Source organism: Artemia franciscana, chromosome 21, assembly GCF_032884065.1.
Source record: "Artemia franciscana chromosome 21, ASM3288406v1, whole genome shotgun sequence".
Lineage (NCBI taxonomy): Eukaryota > Metazoa > Arthropoda > Branchiopoda > Anostraca > Artemiidae > Artemia > Artemia franciscana.
In genome coordinates, this window is record NC_088883.1 from 15,183,274 (window position 1) to 15,210,952 (window position 27,679).

A 27,679-nucleotide genomic window follows, 5' to 3' on the forward strand; every position below is an offset into this window, starting at 1 on the left:
GTTTAATGTTTCACATTTTCATACATAGTAATATATACATATATAAATGTATATATATATATATATATATATATATATATATATATATATATATATATATATATATATATATATATATATATATATATATATATATAGTAAATATTTATATAAACCTGAGGTGATTATTCATATTAATTTGTGTTCTTTAGATTCCATCTATTTTTTTTATGTTATCTTATTTGGATTTTAGCTTGTCAATGATTTTATTTTATAGATTTTAGTACTGATTTTTCAAAAGTTATTTGAATATTTTTTAAGATAATAATTAGAAATAGCAGTCAATACCAACTGTAGTGTATGTAGTGTATTGTAGTATTTTTGTAGTGTATTTGCTTTTGTAGTGGATATGTAGTGTATTCCTCACTGAGGAACTAGAAGTAGTCATTGACGGGCCTTGCTGGATGACTGGCTGTGGACATTAGCAAGGGTAAGGGTGTACCAACTTATGTCTTATAGTGTACTTTTTAACAGGTTTTTGAAGAAAAAAAGAAGCCACTCCCAATCGTCCCAAAACACTGTATTTTAGGATCAGAATTCATTCTCTAAGTTTTTTCCTTTCATTAACTTTAGATAGTTAAAGGGACAACCGTTGAGACCTTGGTAAACAAAAGAATAGTAGAATATATAGATAAATTCATGAAATTATCAATATTTGGACTGAAGATTTTCCCAAACAACCTCCATCATCTTTCAAATTATTTTTGGCATGATTTTCACGAGATATATTCGAATCACTTCGAATTTTCGATATTATAAGAAGAGCCTAGGATGCATTTGAGTTGACAACACTGAAAAGACCAAATATTTAAAAATACAGGACATGAAACCAGCGGCAATTTTTGTATTCTCAGGAAAAAGGAAATGTGGCAAAGATTATATAACTGACAAGCTTTATGAAAGGTGAGCTTTTATGAATCCTGAATGCTTACCATTCCTGAGAAGGTAGTAGTATAATAATAAAAGAATGGTACTATTTCTTTCCAAATATAATGGTCAGTGCTGTGATGGTCAATGCTACTCCTTAGACTATACTTTTATTGCCTATTGTCCTATTGAAAAGCTTTTAGTAGTTCATAAAATTTATTTAATGGGTAATTGCAGGTGTTTTATTTACCACTTGACTTTTAAAACATTCAAACTAAGAATTGCATAGGCCTAGCTAGTTTAAAATAAAGGAAATGCATAGGCTATCAGTTTGGTATCTTTTTTGAGGAATTATCAGAAATGCTTTTTTGTCCCATTCCAATTGCCCATGTGTTTAAGCAGTAGGTCTTAAGCATTAAAGATAAATAGATAAAGATATCCCCCCTCATATAGCCTAGCCCTATAGAGAGCCATTACTAGGCTTCTATTGGTGGTTCCTTAGAAAATTTATTACATCTTCCCAACTCAAATAGGCCTATAAGAAAAAAAAGCTAAATCAAAGTGGGGTAAAATTCTAGTTAATTGACTTCTTGCTATGTCAGAAAGGGTTTAGGTTAGGAAAATGAAACTTTCAGGGATGGGTCTACAGGCCAAAGTATGTCCTGGGCAGGTATTTTAATGTACCCACCTCCACTCCTTCTCCCTCTAGAGGGCCCTTAAATTTGTCTACATGACAGGTCTATACCTAATGAAATTTTGACAAAACAACATTTTACCTTAATTTTCAGTTACTAGTTTCTTTTTCTCTGCCTTTAGTTCTGAAAATGCAATTCCTGTTATTTGAGTAGAATTTTGAGCCATATCAATGTTTTTTTTTTCAAAATTTAGGAAATGTATTTGCATATCTTTAAAACCTTATAAAATGGGATTGAGCAAAGTTATGAAGCTGAAAGCAATTTTATTGTATTTTAATTAAGCAAAAGATCTATTTTGCAAGGTTTCACTTTTATAACACACATATTTGTAAAGGTCATCAAAGGTCAGGGCCCTTTAGAGGGAGAAGGAGTGGAGGTTGGTACTTCAAAATACCTTCCCAGGACATACTTTAGCCTGTAGACCCATCCCTGAAAGTTTCATTTTCCTAACCTAAACCCTTTCCAAGATAGCAAGAAATCAATTAACTACAATTTTACCCAAAGTGGGAATAGATTGAAATATTTCCTGCATAGCTAGGGGGCCATAGCCCCCTAGCTATGGCAACCCAACCCCCTGCCATGGCACCCAGGGCAGCTGCCCCAGTTCCCATCTTTGAATGGCTCTTGCCTTATAGAACAATTTCTGTTTATTCCAAGTCTTATTGCTACAAAACAAGATTTTTTCTTTTTTTTAACCTGATTCCATCTCAATAGCCCTGTTTTTAGTCCTTTGCTAAGAAAAAACATCATTTTTAAATTTAACCTTTTTTTATACCAAAATACCAAAATTAGGGTCATGCCACCTAAAGTATTAAAAGGGCTAACACCCCTCACAAATGCTCATAGGTGCCCATAAGTTTAATTTTAGGGAGGCAGCTTACCTGGTCTTATTGGCACTTCCAATGTTTTTTGTAGACCCTAGTGCCTGGCTGGCACATGCATTGAACTCTGCCAACAAGAGATCCAGTCAACTGCTGCCAAAATGTTGTAATGCTGTTGGCATGCCACCACTGGTCAAGGCAGTAGCATCCCATTGACTCCAAATTCACTTGAGCCATTTAATATTGTATCTTTTACAATGTTAGAGCTTTTCTTTTCTTGTGTGGTTAAGGATTTTGAATTTCCTGCTTAGAAGTCAAGTGTGATTTTCAAAGTTAAACAAAAAAGTGTGCTCACAAATAGTTTGCTAGAATTCCTTGTGTTTCCAGGGTAAGCTTTCATTCAGCACTAGTTCTTGTGACACATCCATTGAATAAACAATTGTTTTTTTGAACAGATGCCAGATTAAATTCCAGGTAGGAACTTGAGATTTAAGGACCTCTGTATTTCAAGACACATTGGTATGCCAAAGAATCAAAATTTCTTGAGTCCTTGCCATAGGCAGGTTTTTATAAATACCAAGGTTTTGATTCAGTGACATAGCAATGTTACTTGAAATAGTAGATTCTGTGAATTCTCAAGTTTTCAATTGTTAAGTTCTTAATTTGACATCAAGGACAATTAGATGTGTTTCCTTATTTGTCATAAAACTACTAGAGGTGTAATATCTAGGAGGTGTCTAATTACAGGACAGGGACCTATTTCAGACATTAACAGAAATGAATGGGATGGAAACTACAAATTTTGGTGTCCCTAATCACTATCTCAATAGTTATATCTATTATCCCAGCCGGAAAATTATTTTTTCTCTACTAAATCTGTCTAAATTTTCTTAATAAGTATTTCATCTGTTTGAACATTTCACCCTTATACAATGGTACCTAATTTGTACAGACAGTTAAAAGTAGAGGCCTAGTTGTAATTATAAATTGATTCTAATCTCAGAAAATAGGCTACCACCAAATCTTGGACAATCTTATAGTTTGAATAATCTTATAGCTCAATCATGGACAGATTTAATCACACATATGTGTTGTGAAAAAGAGTAATGATATTTAAGTAGACTTGGCTATAAGATTGTAGTCAGTCAATCCAAACTATCTGCATCAGGTCAAAGATTAAGAACCTGCTGCCCTTGTAAGGGAAGATACGATTTAGTCAAAATATTCGTCCAAGATCACACACTGTCCAAGTACTAGGAGTTTTTACCATAATTCCTCTTTCATGTAGTAGATATGATCTGGCTATTCCAGTTACTTTCACTCATTACCTCTTCCACCAATTATAGTCTTCACACTGACCTCTGCAGTAGGATTTACCTTTTCTCTAATGGCCCTTATAAATGACTTTTACAAAGTTGTTAACTGTGATCCAAATCAAAACTAAGTTCACATTCCTTTTCACTGTCTGAGTTGTCATCAACAGTTGCTGTCTGAACCTTCTCAGTTTCATTTTTACCATCAGTTCTGTCTTCTCACCATATCTTTTCACAGCCTGCTTCTTTGTTTTTCTTGCTTTTGTAGCTTCAATTTTTTCCTCCCCACCTCTTCTTTGCCTTCCTTGTAGCAAAGGCAGCTTCAATCTTGGCTTTCACTAATGTATCAGTGAGCAACTTTGTTCTGCACTCCTTTCTTCCTTGAAGTATTTTGTTTTCTGGTGGTTATGGGCGTGGTTGTACTTGTTCATTGTGGCTATCCTATTTCACAATGGCTTACTAAAAGCATTGGATGAGAGGATGGCAGTGCAGGTAGGGGTGGGGCTAGAGTTAGAAATTCTTAGGAGCTTTGTAATTTGCCACCTGCTTCATGGGCTAAAAACCATTTGGCTGGTCTGTATTTAAGAGCACAGATCTTCATTATCAAACCAATTCTGGATGCTTGATGGTTTGAAAGCTAAGAGGAAATATTTTCCTTCCAGCCCAGCTGTGATGTAAATGGTGGCAGTTCTTCTTGATGGTGACTGTTGCTTGATGAAAAAAAAACACTACTAATTATGATAATTCTGTTCAGAATTCTTAGGGGTTCTGAAACGCCATATCCATTTTCTTTCTACCAGATTTCTACTTCTCTTTATGAATAATAAAGAAGACCAGCATCATGCAATGTTTGTAACTTGTGAATAGGCTCAAATCTGGTATAAATTAAAGATGAGATTTGAGAGAGACTGATCAAAACATAAATGTTTGCTGTTAATAATGATTGCATCAGCAACATGCCACTTATGCTATTTTTTTTCTCCTGTTACTGCTGCCCTTCCTTTACTGGCATGGCACTGGAATCTTGTTGTAAAATAGAAAACAAAAAAAATAAAAAAAAATACAAATATAGGCAGCATCATTCAGCCAGGGGGGCTGGTGCCCTCATGTCCGTCCTTATGGGCACCCATGTAAATGCTGCTCTTTAAGTAACAGGGTAACTTTTACAGAAAAATGCTTCACATAATAGAGTTTATTCAGTGTAGTTTTGTAATATTCCATATTTGCCTGTTTGCATTTGTGTAGTTGTGCTGTTATATATTGCTTGTGATATTGCTATGCTTGCCATTGTGTATTGCTTGTGCTTTGCTTATGATAGTATAATTTCAGGTTTTGTAACCTAGGTCTTTTAACTATATGCTTGAAGAGACAAATTGTTATATGGTGTCAGCATAGAAGATTGATACCACTGTCACATATCCTGAGCTGAATTGTGAATCAGACAATCTATAAAAGAGGCATGGACAAGATTTAAAAGTGATGCTAAAAAGTCAATCTTATGTGTGATAGACCATTGAGTGTAAAAAATGAAAAAATTAAGTGTGCAAATCTGCTAATTTGGCTTGGAAAAAAGGTCATGAATTGTCTAGCACATGGATGTTAGCAACTGATGAAAAAGAGAAAATTGGGGTACACCTTGCAAAATTTGATGACTACTTTAGTTCACAAGGTTACCAAAGGGAAAGTGAAACTGTAGAGCCATATGCAACTGAACTGAAAATCTTGCCTGTCTGCTCATATGGAGCTTTGATTGTTGACAAAATGGTTCATGATTGCCTCATCTTTGGAACATCATCCCAGAAGATATGTGAAAGACTACTGCAGTTGGGATCTGAATTGAGCGTCTCAGATGCCATCAAAATAGCAAGAACTTACATGGAAAACCAGGTGCAACTTAAGACAATGTCAACAAAATCAACTAGTCATAGAAAACAAGAAGTTGATGTCATCAAGAAGAATCAAAATAGACTGTGGAAATATAATCATGACCAAATTGAAAACCATGAATGTTGCTTCTGTGTTGGAGAGTATTCATAGAAGCACCTGTGCTGTGCATAAGGGAAGGTCTGTAGTACCTGCAGAAACTTCACCATTTTTCATATGTCTGTCATGGTAGCAAAAAGACTGCTAACATAATCAGTTCTGAAGCTCAACAAACTGACAAACTATTCATCTATCAACTAATGATGGATAAAGCTGATGACCAGCCATATGCTAAATTAATAATTGCCAACCAGTTCAGCTTGAAATTCAAGATTAACACAGAGGCACAAGCTAGCATCAATACCAGACAGACAGTGGAAAGACTAAATTCGAAACCTGCAATCCACCCTAGAAACCACATTTTAACAAGCTTTTGTGGTCAGACTATTCCTTTCATGAGGACATGTAAGATTGACTCTGCCCACAAAGAAAACAATAGCCAACCCATAGAGTCTTTATAGTGCAGTCAGCCCCTACTCCTGTCTTTAGCTTCAGTGCAAGTTGTCAACTGAACCTGGTAAAGATGATACTTAGTCTTCAGTGTGAAAAGCTCAGCACTGATAAGATACTCACCAAATTTTCTGACCTATTTGAGGGAGTTGGGAAACTGGAAGGTGAATGTAAAATAATCTTCAAGGAAGGTGCACAGCCATCCATTCAGTCCACACAAGAAATCCCCTTGAATATTCAGTACAAATTCAAGGATGAACTAGATTGTATGGAGAACCAAGGAGGCAGCAATAAGGTGAGCCATCCAACTTATTGGGTGAACTGTGGTTGTTGCCAAACCAGATGGAACCTTGAGAGTCTGTATAGATCCTCACGATCTGAACAAAGGCATAAAGAGACCCCACCATCCCATGCCAACTTTTGAGGAAGCTGTGTAAAAGTATATAGGTGCTAAGTACTTCTCCAAGCTGGATGCCCAGACAGGATATTAGAACTTATGTCTGGATGACAAATCTCCCAAACTAACTACATTCTCAACTTCATATGGGCAATACAAATTTAAATGTATGCTCTTTGGACTCAAGTCAGCACAAGATGAGTTCCAATGACACATCAAAGATGTATTCAGCAACCTCAAGTGATTCTCAGTAATTTTGTATGATTTGGTCATCTGTGGGGTATCTGAAGAGAACCATGACAGAAATCTTAAAAAAAAACTCTTTCACGAGCCAGAGAAAGGGGATTCAAGCTTAACAAAGACAAATGTATCTTCAAATCAGCTTTGATACCTTATTTCAGACACTTCATTTCCAAAAACAGAATCCACCCAGATCCTGAGAAAATCCAAGCTATAAAGGAAATGCCATCACCCAAATCCCAGGAATGACCATAAACATCTTTTAGGATGTTAAAATACCTCTTATGCTATATACCAAATTTGTTAAGCCTAAATGAACCTCTTAGGACCTTAGCTATGCAGAAGCAATTCAACTGGACAAATGACACAAAGCCACACTCACGAAAATGAAAGTGTTGATCTTAACAACAGTTTTGCTCTTTGATCTTACAAAAAGTCAGATAGAGATCCTAGCTGATGCTTCCAAATCAGGACTTGGTGCTGTTCTGCTTCAAGGGGTGAAAATTGTTTCATTTGCATGAAAATCATTTAACGAAACAGAGCAGAGACACTTGCAAATCGAAAAGGAGCTGTATGCCATTGTTTCTGGATGTCGCCATTTTCATCAGTAGGCCTATCTCTATGATAGTCTCTTCCAAGTTATTAGTGACCATAAGCCCCTGGAAGCAATCCTTAATCGCCCCAATCAATAAATTGTCACCAAGACTTCAAAGAATGCTGTTACATTTACAACCCTAGAATTTCAGCATAACATATTGACCAGACAGTGAAATATTGGTCCCAGATACCCTCTCTTGGCTCCACTTGGAAGCCAAGGAACCTTTGCTTTGCAGAGGAGCAGAATACTATGTACTCTCTGTTATAAAACTACTACCAATCTGTCAAGAAAAGCTAGCTGAGTTGAAAGAAGAAACACTGAAAGATCCACAGCTGAGGGTTCTGTGGAAAATGGTAGAAGGTTAGCCCAAAAACAGATCATTAGTTCTGTTATCCATAGCTGAATTCTGGTCAGTAAAAAGTAATCTCAGTGCTGTGGTATTATTAAGAAAGATGACCGCCTTGGCATCTCATACAGCATGCAAATTGCTGTATTAAAAAGGATCCATGCTTCACACCTTGGTATCAAGAAGACAAAAAGTAGAGCCAGATCAGTCATTTCCTGGCCAAAGAGGTGCCAGGCAATAGAAGATTTCGTCACGTAATGTGATGCGTGCTGCACTTACTCTACAGCGAATGCAAGAGAAGCCTTGCTTCATCACAGTATTCCCAGCTACCCACAGAAGCATGTTGGCATTGATCTTTTTTACATATCCGAAGATACTACATGATCATAGTGGATTATAAACAGTCAATTTGCTTAAGCTGATGAGCTGGGAGCAAATACTTATGCCTACCTCATAATGAAGCTAAAATATCACTTCTCTAGATTTGGGATACCCTTGATTATTACATCTGATAATGGGTCTCAATTTACTTCAGAAAAGTTGAACGGTTTCATGAGACAGTGGGGAATACAACACATTTAGCCTGAACTATCCTCAGTCCAACAGCTTGCTGAGAAAACAATTGGTATTGCTAAGGCCATGATCATAAAAACAAAGAAACTAAATAATGACCTCGAGCTTGCCCTCCTTGAGTACTGCAGCACACCAGTAGATGGTCTAGCTTCCCTAGCCCAGCTGCTAATGAGGAGAGGTTTCAGACCCTTAGTGCCCTGCACCATTGAACACTTGTCTCCAAAAATCATACCTATGCACAAAGTCATGTCCGTAAGGAATAAAGAAAGGGAAAGACAGAAACGCTACTATGGACGAAATACCACAAGCTTTAATCCACTGCAGATGGGTAAACAAGTTCAAGTAAAGTCTAAAGATCACACCTGGTAACCTTCAGCAGTCTTCAGAGAAGCCGGTGCACCACAATCATATGTAGTACAAACGAAAGCAAACAGACAATATCACCAGAATAGAAAGCACATGAAAGTGCCTACAGATGAAAAGGTTCTGGTTCAAACATTGGTAGCTTGTCAGTATGCAGTTCATGGTATCACTCTCTGAACTTACCCCAAATAGAGGATGTGCTCTTTTGCCAAGCCAGCATGCCAAAATTGGCAGTTGTCATGAACCAGGAATTGCTTGTGCTTTGCTTATGATTGTATTATTTCAGGTTTTGTAACCTGAGTTTTTGAAGTATGTGCTTGAAGAGACAAATTGTTACAATTTAATGTGAAAAAGCTTTTGTCCCCTCAGCACCCATACTTCTATCCATATTCGTCCAGTTAATCAATGTGCTATATTTGATAGGGTAATTTCCAGTAAGATCACTCCCTTTTTTGACTAAGTCTTTCTTCTTTTATAAAAAACCATACATAATTTTCTGAAAATCACAATAGTGCTGCCTAAGTAGGAGCAAAGTGGGCTGACTTGAGATATAAAAATTTTTAATTGGACAGCAAATATAGTTTATATATATATATATATATATATATATATATATATATATATATATATATATATATATATATATATATATATATATATATATATATATATATATATATATATAGTTTGGACAGCAAGAAGCCCCCTTTCCCCGTCCCTTATTACTCCAAAGACATCTGAAAAAATTGAGATATCCATTTTGTTCAGCATAGTCAAAGGGTCCATTTACTCTGTCTCTGGGATTGACCACTGCCCTTAGGGCAAGGGTTATAATCTATGCAATTCGTCCAGTTTTTTGTATATTGTATTCATCATACTGGGAAAGGGGGTATGTTTGACCCTTAGTATCCAAAAATGCTAAGTATATTAAGGCAAAGCTGGAAGGGAATGTTGAGGGGAGTGTTGAAGTAAATCAAAATGCACTATGTACATACAGGTCGTCAAAAGCTTGTATCTCAGGAACAGCTTAGGGCATTAAGTTCTAACTATCAGGAAATAGGGAAGGGAATGATTAATTGACCAAAAGGCAATATATGCTGGCTACTATGTCTACTATGACTAGTGCTAAGGATAAGGGCGTTAAGGAGCGAATTTCAGAGGATATTGAGGGGTAGGGGTGCCTATAAATTGAATTTTGGGGTGGGGGGCTTACCTGGTCCAATCAGCACTTCCAATGCTGTATAATAGATATCTCCAAACGTGTAATGTCCACACAGGTTGTCAAAAGGGTGTATCTGTCAAATCTTACGAACAGCACAGAGTATTAAGTTGAGACTTTCAGGGCATAATGAAGAGATTTCAGCTGACCATATGGAAATATGTACATCCTACTACTGCTATTACTACTAAGGCTATGGGTAGTAAGGTGAAAATTTAAGGGAATACTGAGACAGAAGTTGAACTAGATCAAAATGTACTATGTGCATGCAGGTTATCAAAAGGGTGTATCATCAAAAGGGTATATCTTAGGAACTGCTTTGTGCATGAAGTTGAAATTTAGGGGGTATTCTGTGGGGATGTTAAACTAACCAAAGGGTAGGGTGAACTCAGGTAACTTCAACACCCCCATCTTATGTTGCTCAGTGATGACAAATGTCTGTAGTTCTGTCCTCCATTTTCTTCCTTTGGATTGTTGCTTGCTTGACAACAGTGTTCAGTATTTCTAACATTTTCAATTCCTTTTGTAGTGAAGAAATTTTGAAACTTCAAGGAGGGCATTTTTGCTGGCCACAAGGTAGCTAGCAATTTTTAAATGATATTGCAGAAGAACAGAGGGATGATAGAATGATTCTAAACAGCTGATGAGTTAACAGGATAGTTTAAGCATATATTATTAGTATTTCATTCTCAAACCAGTCTGGAGATACAAAGGGTGTCAGACGTCCCAGAAAAACCCTCGTTTGGGGTAACTCTGACTTGTTGGACTTGTGCAATTCTAGCCTTGATTTCAGTATATTTGTCAACTATTCGTAACGTTAACTATTCTCATTCCCAATGATGACTCATTTTACAAACAACCTGCCATGTGAAGACTAGTGGCTTGGGTTTAAGAAAAGAAGCAACTTCTCACTTAAAAAACCTGAGCGACTTGAAAATTTGAGGGCTGTGCAACAAGCAGAACTCTTCATCATTCCAGGATTTCGTGATCTGCTACAAAAAACAGCAGAAGAGCTTAACATATGAAACGAACCAGAATGTTGATTCAATTGGGACAAAACTTCGTTTTGTTATGATCCTGATAGCCTTAACATCGCTGGTGCAAACGGATTCAATAAGTACGCCCGGATGACATGTTGCTGCAAGTAGGACTCTTGAAAATTTTATGTCAGATCTGGGAGACTTACTTTACCCCTGCACTAATTAAAGAATCATTTCAAACAACAGAAATTTATGATTCCACTATTCTATACAACTACTGCTACTCTTACCAGGGCCAGATTTAAGGCTTTGATGCTGCTAGGCCCAGAGTTTTTGTCGCCCCTTTTGGGGCATTTTTTCAGAGTGACACCAAGATTTTCAGGGGAATCCCCGAGATTTCTGGGATAGTGGAAGCACTGTGAAAGAGAGAGGTTATACCGAAGTCTCAGTTGCCATTCTTGGTAGACATCTGACAGGTTATAAGTGGCCAAGGCTTTTCTGTGCTGTTTTGAAAATACCTTTCTGTGAATAGGCAACGTGGTGATGGAGTGCATCTGGAACCACATCGGTCCAGTTTTTGTTAAGAAAACAATCGCTCAGTGATAATTTTTTGTGCTTTCTGGCATCGTGTGCCCCTAGGCCTGGGCCTAGTGGATCTATTGGTAAATCAAGGCCTGACTATTACTAATATTCGCACTACTGCAGCTATCACCACTGCTACCGCCATTGCTCCTACTTATACTACCACTACTACTAACGCGGAGGGTATTAAGATAAAACTTATCAAGGTATTCTGAAGGGAATTTTAACTAAATAAAAACTCACTGTCTACATTTAGGCTATTAATGGGGTGTATCAGCAACACCCTAGGGCAAAACGCTAAAATTTTTAGGGCCTCTGCTATTACCACCACTTTTGCTGTGATGTCCGTGGGGAAGCATTGTCTTGGTTCTCGTCATACCTAACTGACAGATCTATCGCCACAGAAGTTACAGACGAAAAAGTTCCAATTGAATACGGAGTACCCCAAGGTTCTATTCTTGGGCCAACTCTCTTCCTCATATATGTGAACGATCTTTATCGACTTTTTAACACCTCAATTAACAATGTTTACTGTGGATTTTGTCACAAATCTTACTCTCAGAGTACGTTGGTGTTCACACCTGATAGTCTAGAATAATTAATGGCATTTCCAGATGACACTACTCTAGGTGCTGCAGCTCCGGATGAATCATCGCTTATTCTAAAGCTTCAAGCAATGACTGAGAAAATACTCTTTTGGTTTGACATGAATCAACTAACTTTAAATGTAAAAAAGTCCTACCTTCTTATTTTTTCTCGTGTGAGCTGCCCCACAATTACCGAGCTTCATACACCAGGAGGCTCCATAAGTCGTCCCCCGGATCGATATGTGCGATTCCTGGGAGTTCTTTTGGATGAAAATGTATCATTTAAGTGGCATGTTCAAATAATAAGAGTGAAAATTTCCCGTGGACTTGGGATCATCCGAAAATTGAAGCGTTTATTTCCTTTCCCTGTCCTCCGTCTTTTATACTTTTCTCTGATTTACCCTTATATATGTTACTGTTCGTCTGTGTTGATGTACACAATTCCCTCGGTACTTGCTCTTATTCACAATCTTTATGAGAAAGCGGCAAGAATTCTCCAGTTGGCTACACACACTCCTCTTGACCTCCTCAAAATTAAAGATATTTATGTTTTATCTCTATCTTCGTTGGCATATCAATACTTCCAGGGAGATCTCCCATGTTGTTTTTCGGGACGGCTTAAACTAGTAGGGGAAGTAAATTTGTATATGGTTCGTAACCGGGAGGATGTGATGATTCCAGCTAGTCCATCGGTTCGTTCAGACTTCGGCCTGGCTGTGACTGTGGGGCGTGCTTGGAACTTGGTTCCCGCTGAGATCCGGCAGTCGCGAACACTTGGCTCCTTTAAGAGACAGATGAAAAGTTTCTTATTAAAGGCTTCTTATTAATTGTTTCTTATGGTTTATTTATTTTTATTTTTTTGGGTTGTTGTTTTGTTGGTGTTGTATCCTCGATGACGCGATAATTTTAATTTGTATTTTATTGTCGGGTGATGTGAGGGTTGCTGTTTCGTGGGGACTGCCGGTGAGTTGATTTCTTTTCCTTACATATTTATATTTAGATGTTGGTTAGTATGTTTATGACAAGTTTTATGATTCTTTATTTATAACGGGTATTTATAACGGGTCACCCAAATAACGGGTCATTCAGCCCTTTGGGATATTGATTTTGTTATTGTTATTTTATGAAAATAAATTGAACTTGAACTCAAAACCGGCTGAGGTTATGAAACGTTCCAGGCTGCTACTATTACTACTGTTACTACCACTATTGGACTAACTCAAAAGGGTTTAAATGCATCTAGGTTGTCAAAATGGCATATATACAGTTTCTTAGGAACAGAGTAAGGTATCAAAGATATTTTTAAAGGAAAAGTTGAGGGGACATAAAGCAAAATCAAAAGGTACTATGTGTATTCAAATTGTCAAAGGGGTGTATTTGCAAAATCCCAGTAACAAGTAGGGGTGTTAGTTTGGAACTTTTAGAGGATGTTATTGGAATCATAGAACTAAATCAAAAGGCACTATGTCTATCCAAGTTTGTTGTAAGGTTGTATTTGCGATATCTTTGGAACATACGATGGCATTAAGTTGAAGTTTTCAGGCATGTAGAAGGGTATGTTTAATTAAATGTGGACACTAAAAGACTTTTAACCTTTACTGTGCAGCAATGTAAAACCTTCAGGGGATATTGGGGTGTATGTTAAACAACATCAATAATCGCTATATGCATGCGAGTTTTCAAAAGGGCGTGTCAGTGTTATCTCAGGAACAACTGAGGGGTATTAAATTGAACCTTTCAGGGCTACTACGGCTACTATTACTACTACTCTTGCTACTATGACTGCTACTGCGACTATTTACGACTGTGACTGCTAGCGTATGTGACTGCTTTTGACTGTGACTCTGTCTACTTGTGACTACGACAGCGAATGCTTGCTTGCGACTGTCACTCGTGGAACTCTGATTGCAACTGTAGACTGCGGCTACATGGGACTCTGACCTCTTGTAACTGCAACTTGGACTACTTGCAACTGCTATGCTGCTACAACTACTACTACTACTACTATTTCTACCTTTGAACTAAATCCAAAAAGTTCAAGTATACACAGGACGTCAAAATCGAACAGATAAAATATGTCAGGAATGGATTAGAGTGTTAAATTGAAACTTTCAAGGAAATTTCAGGGGGATATAGAATTAAAATAAACTGTGTGTATTAAGATTTTCAAACGGGTGTCTATGCAATATTCAGGGAAAATTTCAGTGTATTACGTTGGGCTTTTTGGGGTATTTTTCCGGGGATGCTAAACTAAACCAGAAGATACTGTGTGCATCCACTTTTGCCTAAAGGGCATATATGCGCTATTTCAGAAGCGGCTAAGTGGATTAAGTCAAAATTGTCAGGGTATGTTGAGTGGGAAATTTGACTAAATCAAAATGCACTATGTGCAGCCAAGGTTATCAAAAGGATGTATCTGCGATATCTCTGGAAAAGTTAAGGGAATTAAGTTGAAACTTTCAGGGCATGTGGAGGGAGATATTTGATTAATAATATGTCTAATTTCAAGGTTGTTGCATGATGGGGGGTAGAGTTCTGTTAACCCCAATTATCAACCCATGTGTTTGAATATTTTCCCCCATACCCATGAATCAAATACGTTATAGTACAACTATTATTAGAAATTCTTGCAAAATTTTGCCCAGCATATAAATAGTAAGCCAAAAGCAGGGTTTATTTTAACGTTTTCTCTTTTTTAATCTTAGTAAATCCAAAATTATTAGAAAGTTTAGGAATGAGTATCATAATATACATATATTAAACTAGTCATCTTGGTTATGATGATGTTTTTTTTTTTATATTTTGAGAAATATAAACACCTAGTTTGTTATCATTAACTGTTTGAAGGTTACTGCAATACAAGCAATGGCTAGTTAGGAATTAAAAAGTGTTGATTAATAACATAATAAATTTATTTCCATTCTGGAAACGAAGGCTTTGAAATTCGTCTTTTTAAATGAAGCTTTAGTATTTCTTTAGCATTGTCATTGGGGGGGGGGATAGGATAATTTCTGTTCTAGGTAATTTTTTGTCGCCATACTCTACTTTTTTGGAAGAACCCTGTCGCTTAAAATTATTCTTAACGTGAAGGGAACTGCCACTCCCGTCGCCCCCCTGCTCTTAACCTCAATATGATGTTTGTCCATTTGTGAATGCTTGCTACGATACAACCAACAGCTAATTAGTACGTTAAAAATTGTTAATCGGTAAAGAATACAAGTATTTTCGTACTAACAAAGAAAGTATAGAAAAATTCTCGTTTTGAGTGAAATGTAAGCAGTACTTAGCTTTACAAGCACGGGAGGGGGACTGGCAGGGGCCGTTTTTCTATTTGATCGGGTATTTTTCGTGCATTGTAAGTATTTATTGTCCGCATTTACTTTGATTTGAAAGAAGCTCGTTCTTCATTATTAATTAAGATTTTAAAGAAACATAACTTTTGTGTTCTTACCCCACTACAAACGATTTCAAAAATGTCTTCTTATACACTTCGGTCACAAAGCATACGTGAATTTGAATTCTCAGATTAATAAGCATTTTCAGTTTAGTGAAAATCTTTTAGGATGACGTTGAAAATAAACTGTTCGAAATCTGTAATTTTTCCAGGATTGGTAATGAGAGATCAGTTCTACTACGACTAGCTGCTCCAATCAAATACAAGTGGGCACAGGAAAAGGGACTTGACTATCAAAAATTGCTTGATAATTCTGACTACAAGGAACGGTATCGGTATGAGATGGTGAAATGGGGCGAATGTGTTAGGACAAAAGATCCGGGGTATTTTTGTCGTGCCGCAATAGAAATGAATAATGGTAATTTATAAAGATTATTCACGCATTTGTGTTGTCTCTATGCTTGTGGATTTTTTTTGCATCAATTAAAAAAAAAAAAAAAAAAACAATTCCAAAAAGTTGTTTTTGAAATAAAAGTAAACAGCCATATTTAAAAGCTTAAAACCGAGTAGAAATACAGTCATATAATAGTTCAAACTGAAAACGAACAGAAAATATATTGAATAAATACATATACCCAACATGAACACAAATTGAAATGAATAATCACATCAAAGATATTGCTGCTATAAATGAATACACGAATCCTCAAACGAACAAAAACTAAAATGAATAATCATACCAAACTTGATACCAACAAAAAACTACACAAATAAGATCAGAGTTACTAACCCCCTCCCTAAACATTCTACAGACCGTAGAATGATTTGTGCTTTACTGATAAACGATCGAATTTTACGTAACCTCACTGATAAGGTTATAGAAAATAATGTCACAAAGCTAATCAAGTGGAATGGGGTGGAAGCTCCGCATTTACCGTAGAAGCATTTCAAATATTATCTACATATTGAATTCATATGCTCGGTGGATACTTGCTCAAGAGAAGGAGAATTGTTTCAGTTTTTGTCCACGTGAAAAAATTTCCTGGGGTGCCCTTTTATTTTAAAGGCTGCAAACGGGGCTTCTCCATCCTGGACTTTTGTCTTTTGTGATGATTACTTTCTAATTACGAATAAATTAACGTTCAAACGGGGACAAGTCTATTTATTAGACAGTGAAAACAGATACAAAAGTTTGGATACTTTGATCACATATAAAACCATCGTCATCAGCAGAAATACTAACGCATTAAAATTAAAACTAACATTTTTATACAGAACAAAAGAATAACTTTATCCAAAGTCTTGAGTTGTTAATTTTCTTTTTTAATATTGCCTAAATGTAAGTTGAATTTCTAATGAAGCTGGCAAAATCTTCCTCTTCTTCTAATTGCAAAGAAATGATGTTGAATTTATATTTATATACTTGATTGGTCACATTTACCCATATATACGACGTATTTTTGACGTAATACCTTAAATTAAGTATTTTTTTTTCCAAGACCACACTGCCTTTCTATCACGAACAACTAAACGTTCAAATGGGGATACCGTAAGTTGTAAATTTTGCAACTCAAGACTTTGGATAAACCCTTTTAACGAACTCTCTCAGACATCTCTAGTGAATGAACCGTAAACTACTTGTGGACTGAACTTATTATTTTCTGTTTACACATGTTAGTTTTAATTTTAATGCTTTAGTATTTCTGCTGATGACGATCGCTATATATGTAATCAAAATATCCACACTTTTGTATCTGTTTTCACTGTCTAATAAATGGACTTATCACCATGAAAGTTTATTTGTCCGTCATAAAAAGGCAGTGTCGTCTGTAAAAAAAAAAAAAAAAAAAAAAAAAAAAAAAAAAAAAAAAAAAAAAAAAAAAAAAAAAAAAAAAAAAAAACTTATTTAATGTATTACGTCAAAAATCATTTCTAATTAATGACTTACTATAACTATCATTTAGTTATTCAAACGTCGTTATTAAGCGATATAGTTAATTACAACAGTCGTGCATGTTTAGGGCCTGATAAATTATTAATATTCATAATTTTAGAAAGAAAAAAAAAACACAAACAAAATTTAGTACTATTAAAACACAGTCATCCTTTTCTTATCAAAAGTAAACGTTGGAAACTTGTACCTAATTCCAGACGAATTATAAAAGCTTATGTGGTATTTGTTTGGTCTTGGAACTAGTTTCCAGTGAGTCTTTTTTTTACAGCTTTATTCATTGCACGGGTTTTTTAATTTGTTTTTTAAATAAATATTATAATTTTTTTATTTGAATGACTGAAAGAACAAAATTGAAAATAAAAAGAAAAACTATTATGTCTCATCTTATGCAACATAAAATAAAATAGCCGACGATATTATTTGATCAAACAGTTCGTGGTAACGAACTGTAGTAAGGAGCGACCCGGCTCAATAGTAACCGAAACTCTAAAAAAACGGAATTTTAATACCAATAGTTACATCAAAAGAATTATATTTTAATGCTGATTTTAAATATATAAGTTTCATCAAGTTTAATCTTACCCATAGAAGTTACGAGCCTGAGAAAATTTGCCTTACTTTAGAAAATAGGGAGAAACGTCCCTTAAAAGTCACAGAATCTTAACAAAAATCACACCATCAGATTCAGCGTATCAGAGAACCCTATAGTAAAATTTTCAAGCTCCTATCTACAAAAATGTGGAATTTTGTATTTTTTGCCACAAGACAGATCATGGATGCGTTTTTATTTATTTGTTTGTTTGTTTTGTTTTTTTCCCAGGGTGATCGTATCGACCCAGTGGTCCTAGAATGTTGCGATAGGGCTCATTCCAACGACAATTAAAATTTCTAGTGCTCTTTTTAAGTGACAAAAAAAATTAGAGGGCACCTAGGCCCCCTCCCACGCTCATTTTTTCCCCAGAGTCACCGGATCAAAATTCTGAGATATCCATTTTATTCAGCATAGTGGAAAAACCTAGTAACTATGTCTTTGGGGATGACTTACTCCCCCCACAGTCCCCGTGGGAGGAGCTGCAATTTACAAACTTTGACAAGTGTTCAAACAGTTCGTAGTAACGAACTGTAGTAAGGAACTTTGGTACCAATAGTTACATCAAAAGAATCGCATTTTAATGCTGATTTTAAATATATAAGTTTCATCAAGCTTTGTCATATCCATCAAAAGTTTCAAGCCTGAGAAAATTTGCTTTATTTTAGAAAATAGGGGGAAACACCCTCTAAAAGTCATAGAAATCCTTATAAAAGTTACACCATCATATTCAGCGCATCAGAGAATCCTACTGTAGAAGTTTTAAGCTCCTAACTACAAAAATGTGGAATTTTGTGTTTTTTGCAGATCACGGATGCGTGTTTATTTGTTTCTTTATTTTTTTTCCTAGAGGTGATTTCCTAGAGTATATCGTGAGAGGGCTCATTCTAGCGGAATTCAAAAGTTCTAGTGCCCTTTTTAGTGACAAAAAATTGAGGACACCCAGGCCTCTTCCCACGCACAGTTTTTCCCCAAGGTCACCGGATCAAAATTTTGAGATAGCCAATCTGTTCAACTTAGTCGAAAACCTATTAACTATGTCTTTCGGGATGACTTCATCCCCCAAATTCTCCAGGGGAGGGGCTGTAAATTACAAACTTTGACCATTGTTTACATACAGTAATGGTTAATATGAAGTGTACAGGCGTTTTCAAGGGACTTTTTGCATTGGGGTGGGGATTGGTCAGGGGGAGGGGATTACGTGGGAGGATCTTTCCATGGAGAAATTATCTTGAGGGAAGGGAATTTCCATGAAGGTGGCGCAGAGTTTTCTAGCATTATTAAAAAAAAAACGATGAGAAAATAAATAAAAATTTATTTTTCAACTGGAAATAATGAGCAATATTAAAACTTAAAACAAACAGAAAATATTACGTATATAAGGGAGTTTGCCTCTTCCACAACACCTTGCTCTTTACGCTAAAGTATTTTTAGTAATTTCAACTATTTGTTCTACAGCCTTTGTGATTCAGGAGTCATTCTTAAAGATTGGGACAAAATTCAAGCTCTAGTGTAAAGAGCGAGGTATTGACGAAGGGGCGAACTCCCCTCATATACGTAATAAAAATACACAAAGATAGAAGTTCATTACCTAAGTTACGTATATTTATTACTAACAAAAACATTCGTAAAAAGATAAAGAATTCTAGCTGCATTTTTAAGTAACCAAAAGCTGGACGGCAACTAGGCCTCCTCTTCTGCCCCTTTGTTTTATCAAAACCGTCCGATCAAAACTATGAGAAAGCTATTTAGCAAAAAAAAATTAATGTACAAATTTCGTTTTAATTATTCATGTGTGGTGAGCCAAAATCAAAACATATATTAATTCAAAAACGTCCTGAAATTAAATAAAAAAGAAGTTTTTTAACTGCAAGTAAGGAGCGACATTGAAACTTAAAACGAACAGAAATTGTTTCGTATATAAAAAGGGTTGTTCCCTCCTCAACGCCTCGCTCTTTACGCTAAAGTTTTTTATTGTTTTAAAAAGTAGAATTGTGACAAAGAATCAAACTTTAGCGTAAAGAGCGAGGCGTTGAGGAGGGGAAAACCTCTCTCATATATGGAACAATTTCTGTTCGTTTTAAGTTTTAATGTCGCTCTTTACTTGCAGTTAAAAAAAAAATACATTTAATATTTGTGAAAACTACTGCAAAAAAAAACCCAACAAACAAACAAAACAGAATACTGCTTTAGGAACCGAAAAGTTATTAAGTAGCAATGGAAAATAATAGTCTAATTATTCTTAAGCCTCCCAATAATTTTTCATCGACCATGACATCGACACACTTTTGGCGTGGAATTTGAATTATATTAAAAAGTCAAGCAAATAAAGAAAATAATTTTTGTACCCTAAAAGTCTTGAAACAGGATATGAACAACTTCTAAGGCAATATATGGGTCTCACCAGCCATAATATCGATAGCCTCTGACATTAATTTTTAACTGTAGAAACATGCTTTATTGTTACTTGAAATAAAGAAGCTTTTAGTTAAAACATAAACTTCAGAAAACGGGTTATTTCTGTCAATAGTGCGTTGAAATTCAAGTTGTGCTGCGAATTTATGAAGTTAGTTAATAGTCCTGACACTATCAACACAGTTTCACTACGGATTTGTCGACAAAATCATAGGCAACGCACTAGCATTGTCTGTACTAAAGGGTCATCAAGTCAAGTTCAAGTTTTTTTATTTCAACGTTCACAAATAAATAAATAAAATACAACACTTTTGCGCTGGGGGAAACCTATGAGGGTTTGTATTCGCGCGAAAGTCCACATATCCACTTACCTAATACAATTATTAATACAATGATACAATGATAATAACAAATCCAATCTCTCCTACTCATTAATACACATACTCTCCCTGCCCCCTTTCATTCCTCCCAACCCCACCTTACCCCCTGCCAACCTTTACCTCCCTAACCCACCCTTACCTCCTGAACCCACCCTTTCTCCCCTAATCACCCTGCCACCCATAAAACAATGTATTATTTAATGTATTATTATTATCATTTTTTCCCAGAGGCACTTTATATGGTAGGGGTGGTCATGTAAACTTCGGAAGGGTTCATTCGATTGGAAGTTAAGAATTCTAGTACCCTTTTTAAGAGTAAAAGTGATCAAATGGAAAATAGCCCCCCCTCCTCTCAAGCCCTTTTTTTACCAAATATATTTCATCAAAATTCTTCAGATAGCCATTTTGTTCAAAATAATCTAAAGGTCAAATAACTGTGCCTCCAGGGTGGGCAGAGCACATAGGGCAAGGGCTGTAAGTTACGCAAGTTGCCCATTGTTAGTATAAGGTTCTTTATTGGGAAAAAAGGGCATGTATGACCAAAAGAAGTTTGGTATTAAGGTGACACTTCTAAGGAAATGTTGAGAAGGGATACCGAGACAATCAAAACATACTATGTGCTTCCTGGCTGTCAAAAGGGAATAGCAGCAATACCTAAGAAGCGGTGGAGGATATTTAGTTGAAACTTTCATGGTATGTTGAGGGGTGTTTAATAGTGATTTGGGGGGGGACTAGCTCTTTCTAGGTGCCCCCTCTCCTCAGCACTGACCAAAATTTTGAAATAACCATCTTAATCTAAATAGCCTAAAGATCAAATAACTATGCCTTAGCGGATGACATCACGCTCTACAGTTGTTAGAAGGGAGGGGGAATACAATCAAAATACACTATGTGGATGATGGTTGTCAAAAAGGCGTATCAGCAACATCTAAGGAACGGCTGAGGGTATTAAGTTGAAAATTTCAGGGGAGCTTTAAGAGTGATCAGGAGTAACCAGCTCTTTTCTTGCCCTTATTAGATGCTCCTCCTTTCAGCACTGATCAGTGTTTCAAAAAAGTGGTTTCGTTCAAAGGAGTCAAAAGGTCATGTAACTATGCCTCCGGGGAGCCTCATCACAGTCCCGAAACAAGGATTTTACCTCATACAATATTTCCTTTTTTGCTTGCAGGATTTATTATTAAAAAAATGTAGAATGTTTAATCATGGGTGTGTTCGAAAAGGCTAAGGGTATTAAGGTAAAACTTTTGGGAATGTTGAGAGTTCTGTTAAACTAAATTTTAAGACGCTATGTGCATCCATTTTATCCAAAAGGCGTATCTGCAGCATCTTACTCACTGCTAATGACATTAAGCTAAACTTTCTGGTCATTTGAGGGGGATGTTGAAAAGTGGTTAGAGGGCAACCAATTCTTCTTCTGTTTCCTATTTAGGTATCCTTTCCCCAAAAAAATCTGATCCAAATTTTGGAATATCCATCTTGTTTAAAATCATCGAAAAATCAAGTAATTATGCTTCCAGGGATGCCGTACCCCCGACCCCCTGGACAAGTGTTGTAAGTTGGTTATATAAGTTGGATATTGTTTATTTATAAGGTTGGCTATCGAGGAAAGAGGGTAAGTTTGATCCCGAGTCTCCAAAAAGGCTAAAAGTATTAAGGTAGAACTCTTAGAAATTGTTAAGGGGAATTTCAAGCAAAATCAAAACATACTATATGAAGGAGGGTTGTCAAAGCGGCACAATAACAATATCTAAGGTGCTGCTTAGGATATTAAGTTGAAACTTTAAACGAATGTCGAGAGGAATGTTGAAAAGGGATTGAAGGGCAACCAGCTCCTTTCCTCCCCCGTCTTGCCCTTTTAGATGCCCTCTTAAGACTGATAGAAACCTTAAATGGATATTTTGTTCAAAATAGTCACAAGGTCGAACAATTATTCTTCCAGGCATACTTTGCCCCCACAGCCCCTGGGAAGAAAAATGTTTATTACCGTATGTAATTTTTTTCATTTTTTACATGCAGGATTAATCATTGGGAAAGGATATAATGTTTGATCCTGGATGCGTCCCGAAAGGCGAAGAGTATTGAGGTGAAACTTCGAGAATTGTTGAGGGGTATGCTGATCTAAATCAAAAGACAATATCTACATCCATGTTATCAAAAAACGTATATGTAATGTCTTAGGAACGGGCGAGAGTATTAACTTGAAACTTCCAGGGCAACTACTAATGCAGCTGCTACTGTGATTCTAACTCCGACTGCGACTACTCGTGACTGCGTCCAGCGCTTACAATTGTTGGTGAACACGACCACAATATGATAATCATCGTTTTAAGATCTTGGCGATAGATCGATTGAAGAATTTTGATTGAAGACTTCTGATTTTCAAGATTATAGGAAATTGAGTGAATTTGAAATTCTAAGACCCTAAAACTAGGGTCCAGCGTATTCCCCTCGGATAATTCCCCTCCAATGCGGAAAATGCTGTCGTCCCCGGAAAAGGAGAAGGTAGTAGGGCCCATGATGAATAAGTTTGGCTTTATGAGGGAAACTATTAATCTTAGAATATTATTTGCCCATTTTATGACTGGAAAGGGCAAGGTATCAGTCATAGTTGTAGGTGACCCTGTAGAACCGACTGATAGTGACTCAGAAGAAGTTTACCTACAGCTATAGGAACAAATTAGACAGCGTTGCGGGTAGAAATAGGGTATTTTTATTTAGAGATTTTAATGCCCATGCTGGTAGAAACAGGAATAGGTGATATCCTTTCCCAGGTAAATTTGGTGCCGGGAAAGAAAATACGTAGATAACTTCGAAGACCACACTGCCTTTCCATGACGAAAGTAAAACAGTTCAAAATAGGGATGATACCTTTTTTGACAGTGAATAGATATAAAATTATTTAACTGGGCATTTCGAACACATATACAGTGTTCATCATCAGCAGTAAAACTAAAAGACATGAATAAAAATAAACAAAATTTATACCTAATAAACTAATTACATATAGTTTATTGCTCTTATTTTTTTCAATGCAACAGAGGAGGCAAATCTCTTTGACCTTTTCCGTTCCGGCTCATTAGAATTAAGTAAATTATCATAAATTGAGTTCAATCCAAATTCACCTGTATCTCTGTTTATGGAATTATTCTTGAATAGAATTTTTTTTAATTTCGATTGTTTCCCTGAAAATTTGCTTTAAACATTGGTTCCTAGAAATCAAAGAAACATTTTCAAACAAAATAAAATGAATTGGAAAATTAAAGATATGTTCCGAGAGGGCCGACGTGAAATCTTCAGGTTTGGTATTTTTCTTTAAAGACGATGAAATAGAATTATGTTGTTGTAGCAATCTCGTTTTTAAATTCTGGTTAGTGCGTCCCACATAAGAGCTTCCACAAGTACATGGGATTTTATAAACCCCACTTTGTTGTTCTACGGAAGTCCGATCCTTTCCAGAATGTAAAAAACTAGCCAAAGTATTACTACCTCTTAAAGCTACCTCTAAGCCAATATTTTGTAAAATTCTTTTAAGTTTTTCACTCAAAACTGGAACATATGGTAGAGAACAAAAAATATCTTTCTTTTCTGTTGTTTCCAGAATATCGTCAGAACATTCTAGAAATTTTTTCCTTCTTTTCGAAAAGTCTGGTCAATTAACGAACCCGGATAATGGTTACTTATTAAAATCTCTTTTAACAACATTAATTCCTCCTCAATGAATTTTGGAGAACAAATTCTAAAAATGCGGTCAGTTATGGATATGATTAAACCAATTTTTACTTGGTGAGCATGACCGGAGAAAAACGACAAAAATCTGTTATTGTTAGTAGGTTTTCTGTAAATCTTAAAATCCAGACTATTTTCATTTTTTAAAAGAAGGACATCCAGAAAAGGAAATTTATTATCCTCTTCTAATTCTATTGTAAATTTTAAATCCCCTCCAGAAAAATTAAGATGTTCTAAAAAACTTTTTAATTCCTCCACCCCATAATTCCGTACTGAAATTATGTCATCCATATATATCCCCCAAAATTTATGTTTTAAAAAATATGAATCTAACGCTATTGTTTCAATATTTTCTAAAAAACAATTTGCTAATAAAGGACTTAAAGGGGCCCCCATGGGTAAACCATTTACTTGTTCGAAAAAACCCCCTCTGAATTGAAAAAAATAAGAGAACATGTTGCACAACCTAACTAAATTCATAATTACAACGATATCCAAAACTGTTTCACCACTAATTAAGTCCAAATTTCTTAGCATCTTTCTCTCAAGAAGAATTTCTGCAGCTTTTACATCAACACTCGTATACATTGACACTATGTCGAAACTTGAAATTATAGAATTTGAAGAAATCTCAACTTTTTTCAGTTTTTTTTTACAAGTTCTGACGAATTCTTAATGTAAGAAATTTGTGTAGACATGAGTGGTTTACACAATGACACTAGCCCCTTACTCAGAGCACTGTTTGCTTGTTGGCGTATTTTAGTTTAATATTTTATTGAAAGATAAGCAACGTTCACGTATTTTAGCTGCAAATTCAAGAAAAAGAAAGGAGGAGGGTTTATTGGCCATTGGGAAACGACAATAGCATGACTATTTTAAAGATGTGGTAAGAATAATTTTAAGAGCAATTCACATCAGATTTTAAACGTTTGTGATATGCAAAAAAAAAGAATTGTGTTTTGTACAAAAATACTCTTAGAAAATTTTCTGCTGGAATATAAGTATGTCCAACAGGAAGTAAATCATAGCTGCAGTATCTCTGCAATCCTCTTGTCAACCTTCCGACGCCCTTCAGCATAGTGATATAATTCTTTTAATACAAATATTTTTTTTTCTCCTTTTTGTGTGGTTACTTATGGTCCATTTCCTATAATCATCACGAAAGATTTCTTTAGATATGGCCCTTTTGCTCGTTTTCTTGAAAAAATATTTTCCTAATATCCCTTTTTTTCTAGCCGATTCTAAAGATATTTGGATAGTAACGGACTGTAGACGTCGTTCGGATTTGGCATTCTTTCGAACAAAGTACGGCAATATTGTCAAAAGCGTGAAAGTAAAAGCTACTGAAGAAGTGAGAACGTCTCGTGGATGGGTTTTTACTGCAGGAATCGATGATGCTGAAACTGAATGTGACATGGACACCGTAACTGATTTTGACTTTACTATTGAAAATAATGGTGACTTTAGTGACATCAAGGATATATTCGAGGAAATTGTGGCGCTAATGAGAAAAGTTTTAAATTAAGTTTTTATTACTAGCTATTGACTAAAAATGGGAAAGAAAAGTGGCAGCTTTCAGAAAAACAATCTTTTTAATTACTTTTCAAAAACGCAAAGTATCAAACATGAGGAGGATAGCAATGAAGTTGTCATTCTTGAAGAAGTTAAATCAACTAGTCATTCGAAATCAATTAGCAAATTTGTTAAAACGGCTGGAATTGCTTCAGCCTCTTCAAGTATTCAAATTAAAGAGGACAATATAAAAGTGTTAGATTGTGGTAAGCAACTTGTCAGTGAATCTGAAGAAAAAGGATACAAAATGGATGCTACTGAAAGTAAGAATATAATAGAAACTGTCAGGGTAAGATCTGCGTCTGAGCTGTTTCCGCGCGTGGGACCTCATTTAACTGATACAGTCAATCCTCGTGAATTTCTCGAAGTTGAAGTAAAAGAAGATAATAATTTTAAGGATTCGCAGAGACTAAAGTGTTCATTTTCAAAAGAATCAAGTCCTGACAAAAATATGGTGAAGCCAAAATTTTACCCTTTGGAGCAAATTGCTTCAGAGGATTCTATTGGAACCATCCATCAAAAAAATGAATATTTTGTAGATGATATCTATAGTCCCCCTCGTATTTCAAAGGGAGCACGATTCATATTTAAAGAACCTCTCTTCAGTATGGACCCTAGTCAAACTGAAGCAGGAAACATTACTCCCCAAAAAATTCGCCTGAAATTGTGGGATTCCATGACAGGAATAAAAACTGATGAGCATAAAAGTCAAACTTCTCCAGTTAAGTATTTGGCCACGCCTCCTCATTCAAAGCAAATGGAACGAGGGCCTCCTTATTCTATAAACAGTATACCTAATAAAGCTGAAGTGTTGACTCCACAAAAGAACCCCGTGAGTCTGCAGCGTTCCTTGACCGATGTGAAAACAAATAAAATAGAAAGTGTATATTCTCCGGTTAAGCATCTGGCAACGCCTCCTCGTTCAAAAAGGAATATATTCTCTAATAAAGGCAAACCTGTTGCTCTTAAACGGCGCTATGAAATACCATATTATTTGCTAAACTTTACGACATTGATTAACTTTGTGACGAATGATAGTTTTTACAAGGACTTATTTGATCAAACAGATAGGGAATGCTATGATATTTTTAATAAATGTAGCCGTGAAGCTCAAATAGTCTATGTGCGTCTTTTCAATAGGAAGAATGAATGGAAGCGACAAGACAATATAAAATATAAGGAAGAAGTTGGAGATAGTGACTTAACAGAAATCTTAAACGAACTCGTTTCCGCTGGACTTCTCGATGATGGTAAATTTCTTCCAGTCCAATCTACTCCTGGGCTTAGTATAAAAGCTTTGTTCTATTTTTAAAGATTTGAATATACCAGGATTTTCTGGGTGTGTTTCTAATGGAGCTATTCTGTAATAAAAAACCCATATCTTCTCACTTAGAGGAAATGATCTAAAATTACTCACAAAATGAGATCTTAAATAGACACTGAATGCTAAGCGACATAAACACATCTTATATAATTTTAAGCGACTGAGAATATTTCACTGGTAATATATGTTTAGGTCATACAAAGGATGCTACAATTAGTATTTTTGCTTAGTGGAATTGTAATGTATAATGTTGGTTGTTAATTTTTTTTTTA

The 27,679-nt window shown here is 35.8% G+C and overlaps 2 protein-coding genes across 2 annotated transcripts in view; both read left to right on the forward strand.

The window, feature by feature from the left end:
- The first annotated feature begins 830 nt into the window (after nucleotides 1–830).
- LOC136040638 (phosphomevalonate kinase-like) lies at nucleotides 831–27,429 on the forward strand. Its single transcript, XM_065724919.1, has 3 exons — nucleotides 831–942; nucleotides 15,660–15,865; nucleotides 25,747–27,429. Exons 1-3 carry the CDS (start codon nucleotides 863–865, stop codon nucleotides 26,034–26,036), a joined length of 576 nt encoding a protein of 191 aa, XP_065580991.1. The 5' UTR covers nucleotides 831–862; the 3' UTR covers nucleotides 26,037–27,429.
- Nucleotides 26,064–27,679, forward strand: part of LOC136040637 (fanconi-associated nuclease 1-like) — a 53,312-nt gene continuing 51,696 nt past the window's right edge. The window contains exon 1 of the mRNA XM_065724918.1: nucleotides 26,064–27,333. Coding sequence (XP_065580990.1) covers nucleotides 26,064–27,333 — 1,270 coding nt within the window. The remainder of the gene's footprint in view (nucleotides 27,334–27,679) is intronic.

Coding starts and splice junctions, on each gene's coding strand:
- LOC136040638 (XM_065724919.1), top strand. CDS start 863: ATGAAACCAGCGGCAATTTTTGTATTCTCAGGAAAAAGGAAATGTGGC. Junction 943..15,659: donor ACTGACAAGCTTTATGAAAG/GTGAGCTTTTAT, acceptor TAATTTTTCCAG/GATTGGTAATGAGAGATCAG. Junction 15,866..25,746: donor CGCAATAGAAATGAATAATG/GTAATTTATAAA, acceptor CTTTTTTTCTAG/CCGATTCTAAAGATATTTGG.